Source organism: Galeopterus variegatus, unplaced genomic scaffold (assembly GCF_000696425.1).
Source record: "Galeopterus variegatus unplaced genomic scaffold, G_variegatus-3.0.2 Scaffold2315, whole genome shotgun sequence".
Classification (NCBI taxonomy): domain Eukaryota; kingdom Metazoa; phylum Chordata; class Mammalia; order Dermoptera; family Cynocephalidae; genus Galeopterus; species Galeopterus variegatus.
The window spans coordinates 101375-108295 of record NW_007728426.1 but is presented as its reverse complement, the minus strand read 5'-3'; the positions used below and the strand labels follow the sequence as shown (position 1 = coordinate 108295).

Below are 6921 nucleotides of genomic sequence, written 5' to 3'. Positions count from 1 at the left end.
GCCCTTCCTAATCCAAAAAGTAGAAACAGTTGTGAGAGGCTTTTCAAATGTGTAACCTCTATAGTTACACTATAAAGATTATAGTATTGATGTGTATAGAGAATTAAAAGCATTATCATTACACTGGGCCTTTTCTTTCATACATAGTTATCATTGCCTTTATGAAAATCCTCTAAAGTGAAAGACTAAATGTAGTGTTATGATAGTGAAACAAATAATTAATTAAAACTAATACATAGGTGAAATTTGTAAAATAAAGAGTGACTTGAAGTCTTTCAGACAACCTGGAGTTTGTTTTCCTTATTTCTAGCTGATTGCTTGGTTTCATTTGTCAAATAAGTTTTCAGAAGGTGGAAGAAAGGAAGTTATGAAAGATCAGAAACGTTTAGGGTTTTTTTTACATTTTGTATGCTCTATTATTATCTATTTTTTGGATTATCCCTGGCACTGTAAATGTTCCTTATAAAATACTTTACCATCTCTCATTGACTTGAGTTGGTATGTGCTCCAGGAATACAGATTGATGCATTTGAGTCTAATTAAAATATTAATCAAAAGGTTATGGTTTAGATAAAGTTACTCCTTATTTAGATAGGCCATCATCTGAACTAAAAGAGGTGCCATTCAGAGGTTCAGATTGATTTCCTTTCCCTCATCAAAATGCATACACACATATACTCTTCTCCAGTGTTGCTTAGGTTAACTATAAATGGTAAATTTTTTTATTATCTTGAACATTTGCAGTAGCAGTTTTTCACTTTTGATTGGATTGATTGGACGACCATTTCAGTCGGATTTTATTTTTTTGTTTATTTTTATTTTTATTTTTTTACTTTTTACTATTTCTGTTTATTTTTAAAGATAGTATCTACCATAACTTACGTCTTATGTTTTAAGTTAAGCCAGGTAAATTCACAGTACCAAATATGGACTTGGAAAGAGGGCATGATACCAAATGAAGCAGGATTTATGTTTTTCGTTTCTGAATAGCTTCAGAAAAAAGGCAAGACAACTTTGAAGTAACTGGGTTTTTTTTTTTTTAGAATTCCATCTGGCTCTTCATTTTTACACTTAACAGAATTTAGTGTAATGAGAGTTAAAAAATGGGATTAAGGAATGTTTGCCATTTGATTCGGAGTTATTATAGTTTGTGACTCAGGTACAGAAAGCACAGACTACCTGGATTTTGAATCCTGGTTGTTTAGGATGAGTTACCTGACTTTAGTTTCNGCACAGACTACCTGGATTTTGAATCCTGGTTGTTTAGGATGAGTTACCTGACTTTAGTTTCCCCATCTGTAAAATATAAGTGATTTTACTCATCTCAGAGCTATGATAGCACAGACTACCTGGATTTTGAATCCTGGTTGTTTAGGATGAGTTACCTGACTTTAGTTTCTCCATCTGTAAAATATAAGTGATTTTACTCATCTCAGAGCTATGATTGTGAAGATCAAATGAACAATATGCATAGAAAGTATGATATATATGAAGCATTCAATAAATATTAACTAATATTGGTGGTATCAGCTGCCTATAGACCTTAGTTTTCTCATTTATAAAATAAGAGGGTTGGATTTTTCAGATTTATATTACTATTTATATAAGTTTATTTAAATTTTTATAGCTTTTCATGTTGAAATTCAAAATAATGACTGTGTACTTTAGAGGTCATCTAATTTATTTAATCTTACAGATGGAGAAATAGGCCCAGAGGCTTCACTTGCCCAAGGTCACATAGCTGGGGAGTAGCAGAGTCAAGCAAAAACAGATTTTTTAAAAGTGATATTTTAAAGATATTATATTCTTTTTCTTTTATAATGGATTGAATTATCAACACATTATTTATTGAGTCTGCATTGTATACGAAGCTCTATTTGGTACCTGTAGTGAGAGCACAACATAGGAAGCAGTATGCAAATTAATATAAAACAAGGCTCATGCCTTGTGAGAATCCCTTCTTACTATCTTCCTGATGTGCAATAACTCAGTAATTTACTTAGTTTACAAATTTTAATTCCCAACTTGATTGGGGGGAATATGATATTCTTTGTATTCTGCCTTTGCGAAAGAAGAAAATGTACTAGGAAAACTTGGATTTCATTAAAAATGTTTTCATGACAATGCCATAGTTCTTGAGTGTACTGTATATATATATATAGTAGATGGCCTAATATCAGAAGAAAGTTAGTAAAAATAGCTAGAAGACTTTTTGAAAATTTAAACTTTGAAGATTAAACGTTATTTTCTTTTTTCATCTTAGGGCACAGTCAGTGGTGTACTGCTAATTACACCAAATAATATAATGTTCGATCCACATAAAACTGACCCTTTGGTTCAAGAGAATGGCTGTGAGGAATACGGCATCATGTGTCCAATGGAAGAGGTGATGTCAGCTGCAATGTACAAAGACATTTTGGATAGCAAAATAAAGGAATCCTTTCCTGTGTAAGAGTGGTATTTATACTCCTTTGCAGTTTTATTTCATCTAAATAGTTGACCCTGGTCTAATTCTCTTAACTATTTTTATTAGTTTTATTATAGCTTCTTTTCATTTATCAATAATGAAACAAAACTATATGCAGTATCAAGAAGATTATCCTTCATGTATCTAGAATAGTTAGGAATTATTTTAGATTTATATTTGTATATATGGTCAGGAAACCAAATATTTGAAAGTAACCAATAATACTTGTTTAATTAGGTGTTTACCAGCTCTTTTTATTCAGACACAGTATCCAGAATTCTAGATTACCTCTATGAGTAATCATTTTCAAGGGTAGTTTACAGATTTTTCTTGAAAGTACCTGCAGACAGGTATGGGATTTGGGAGAAGCCACATGAACAAAGACCTGACATTGCTATAGACAGAATAGCTTTATTTTTTATTTATTGTTTCATATGTTTGCACTCTTCTCCCCCAGAAAAGTATAAAATGTAGGGGAAAAAAATCCATGAGTTGCACAAATATAAAGAGTTAACCTTGGAATATACTGGTCGGGGTATTTATGTGATGTAATTCAGGCGTGAGACAACAGGTTAGGTGTAGTCTTTGAAAGTGATAATGCTTGACCAAAGTAATGACCAGGGAGGAAAGGAGGAATGAGAATAAAAGGAGAGAAAGATAAAAGATAGATATGCAAAAAAAAGGAAGGAGAACTAGAAAGGAAGAAAATTGATACAAAATAAAAAAGAACCTCATCTCTTTACGCATGACTTTTTTAACAATTTATAAACTAGCTTCACTTTAGCGGATACTGATATTTATATCCCTGTATTAACCCAGAGGGATGATGATGGCTGTTTTGAAATTAACCTTTGTGAGGCAGAACAATTTATGAAGAAGAAAAGGAGAAATTATTTTTGTCTCTGAGGAAGATTACCTGAATTCTTAGGATACCTGTGATAGAAAAAAGTCACTTATTCAAAAAGTCTCCATTATACTTTCCACCCAATAGATATTATTTTGGCTTGGTAAACTAATCTTTAGAGGTACAGATAATTCCTAGAAGGTATCATAATCCTTTATTATTAATTATATTTATAGATCATCAGCCAAAGTCAGTTTCAGCAAGTAAGGATTATTGAATTTTAGTGGAGGTATGAGACAAAGGTGAAAGGATTGAAGAATTAGAGTCAAAGAGAAAGAGGAAGGTTATATATGTATGTGTATATATAGTCAGTCATTGGTGAGATTCTCTGTTGCCCTACTTTTTCATTTGTATCTTGATACATTAGGATTCTCTTAAAGAGTTCTTAATCTACGAGAATGATATAGGGCTCCTCTGCTTTCAGATCACTGTTTTACCATTCAGATTGTCACCTGGAAAGACCATGCATTTGATCCAAACATTTTTTAAAAATTCCTCCTAAAAGAAATACCTTTGAATCCTGCCTTATGAGTCAATTAAAAATCAGATAAATAAAGCAAATGGTTTTGTAGAGTAATGTCTTGTATGGCAAAAATATGGTGTAGTATTTGATGGTTTTCTGTTTTATACTGCTTGGGAAGTTGATTTCAAAGGTATTCGGGAACTATATTGAGCAGTAACAGCATCATTGGCATAAATGTGTAGCCTTTCAGCATGTTAACTCTGAAGGGTATAGCACTTGTCTAATATATATCCTGTTGGGTTTGTTATCTTTATATTTATCTTCCTAAGGGTCTTATAATTTTATTAAATGTACAGATATAGTTTCTCCAAACTTTTGCCCAGTTCCAAGATCCTGCATATGCAATTTGAGTGAAAGACCAGTAGATGACAGTACTGCACATTTAATAACACAAGTTAGATGCTTGTGTTTCCTAAGATGAATCAGCTACAAAGATGGTAGAGATATGAATTGGAGTTCAACTAATTAATACTCTAAAACAATAGATTTTACATCCTAGTTATAAAAATTATGCGTACTAGTTATAGAAAATTTGAAAAATGCCAAAAAGCAGAAAAAAAAGTTACCCAACTTCACCATCCAGAGACAACCAATTATTTTTGTGTTGATTTACTTTCTAGTCTTTTCTATTTAGCATATTTTTAAATGATTCTCAAACTGTATATACGTAGATGTTAATACTTTTTCAACTAAGTACTCTTGCAATTTACATTTATCACAAACTACTTGTAACTATTATTTTAAATTACTTAATATTTTATGATATAGATGTTCACACTACCCCTTTCCAGAATTTAAATGATAAATTTTATAGTTTAGTGCTTACATGTATAATACATTAGTGCTTACATATATAAAAGTCATTAAACAGGGGAATCTAGATCCATTTGTGAACCACTCTGTCATCTAATATTTAAACTGTTACCTGAACAAGTTCTCTGAGAACTATTATTAAGAGTTGGTACTGTTAGTCTGAAGATTTCCTCTAAGTACTTTTGCCTCAGTTTATTTAGGTTGGTTCTAAGCCTTGCATTTCCACCATATATATATTTTAGTTTATTCTCTATTTGAATGTAAATAAGCACTGTGTATATATGTGTGCGTTGAGTGTGTGTGTATGTATATAATAAATCAGTGTGTTTTTACTTTCTTGAGATTTAAAATTCTAATTAAAAATTTCTCTAAGGTTATTTTCTCTTTTCCACAATGAGTAAATTTTAGTTTGGAATAAGTTATAGCTTCATCCAGAACTTATGTCATCAGATTCTCTTCAAGTAGATTACTTCAAGGAAATCTTTCTTTGATGTCTCCTAAATCTTGAGCAACTGATGTAAAACCTGACTTAATTAGTTGATCTATATGAATTAGTCAATTGTCTTAAGGTTTATGCTATATGCTTTTCAAAAAGACTTTATAGCGATATAATTCATTATTCAGTTTGTGGAAAATGAAATACTAAAAGTCTAATTTTTAAATTTTGTTTAATGACAGAGAAGTAAATCAGTTATCAGGAAGGGACTTCTGCCATTCCAAGAAAATGACAGGAAGTAATACTGAGGAAATAGACTCAAGAATCCGCGATGCAGGTAATGATAGTGCCAGCACTGCTCCTAGGAGCACTGAGGAGTCTCTTTCTGAAGATGTGTTCACAGAATCAGAACTCTCTCCTATACGAGAGGAGCTTGTCTCTTCAGATGAGCTGCGACAAGATAAATCATCTGGTGCGTCATCAGAATCTGTACAAACTGTCAATCAGGCTGACATAGAATGTTTGACAGTCAAATCACAGGCTACTGGTACTCCTGGTCACTTAAAATCAGATACTGAACATTCTTCAAATGAAGTTGAGACTTTATCTCATAAAACTGATTTAAATAATCATAAAATGGCCACTATGGAAGGAGATCCGGTTACAGATAACTTTCAAGAAGTATCAGGCCCTGAAGAACAAAGCACAGGTATAAAAGGTAATGCAGACCAGGATTTTTTTCTTCATGAGAATTCACTACCTCAAGAAGAGGGTGAAAAAGAAAATATGCCTTGTGGGGAAGCAACAGAATTTAAACAAAAACAAACTGTTAACAAAGGGAAACAAGGAAAGGAGCAAAATCAGGACTCAGAGACAGAGGTAGAAGAGCTACGCAAACTCTGGAAAACTCATACTATGCAGCAAACTAAACAGCAAAGGGAAACTATTCAACAGGTGTCACAAAAAGAAATTAAGCATAAAGTTGCACCTGCCGATGGACATATAGAAGGTAAGTGTTAAGGAGTATATAACATTAGTTCATCTTATTGGGTGTTATCTCCTTCTTTCCTTATTGACTCAAAAACTGCTGTATCTTTGGCCAGTCTGAAGGGTAATTAAGTGGCCCTTGACGGTATTCTCGGACAAGTATATACAGTCTCTGGTGTGTACTGTCTTTTCATATCCCACAGGTGGATTGTACACTTAACAAGCATCTTTTCCACCATGCTTTTTCTTGACTCACTGCATTCTATCTTTAAACAATTATTTCTTGAAAGTGCACACAGCTATGTAATACCTTGATTACTTATGAAAATTGATTACTCAATTTTCTCTTTTAGTTCTTGGAATATATTTTAATTGCAATTTGTAATTGCCAAAGTTGTAATCCCATCGTTTTTTTAAAAAGTGCAATTAGGCATAAAATATATTTCTAGAATTATTCCAAGTATCCAAAAGTTCCATCATTATCTGATTAAATGTTTTCCTTTAAAAACTATCACTCAAGATAAATAAAAACACCGTTTTGTCTTTCAGTTTTGTTTTGTGGTAATATTTACTTACAAAATTTATAGTAAGAGTTTATCTTTTATTTCTAATATACTGCACTTCTGCTTAGTAAATTATAGAGTAACTTAGCTAACATTTCTTATACTAATTCCATTGACATGTTGATGTCAGATAATTCAATTTGCATTTGAACTTTTATTTTAAAAAATTGTATTGTGCTAAAATGTAAATAAAATTAAATTATCATTTTAACTATTTTTGTAATTGTG

General features: G+C 31.8%; 1 protein-coding gene across 2 annotated transcripts in view; it reads left to right on the top strand.

Annotated features, from left to right (window-relative positions):
* The window catches only part of OXR1 (oxidation resistance 1), a 225093-nt gene that overhangs the window by 176764 nt on the left and 41408 nt on the right, over nucleotides 1-6921 (top strand). For both annotated transcript variants that reach the window (XM_008581282.1, XM_008581283.1), the window contains exons 6-7: nucleotides 2264-2448; nucleotides 5386-6152. In XM_008581282.1, the coding sequence (XP_008579504.1) occupies nucleotides 2264-2448; nucleotides 5386-6152 (952 nt within the window). The remainder of the gene's footprint in view (nucleotides 1-2263; nucleotides 2449-5385; nucleotides 6153-6921) is intronic.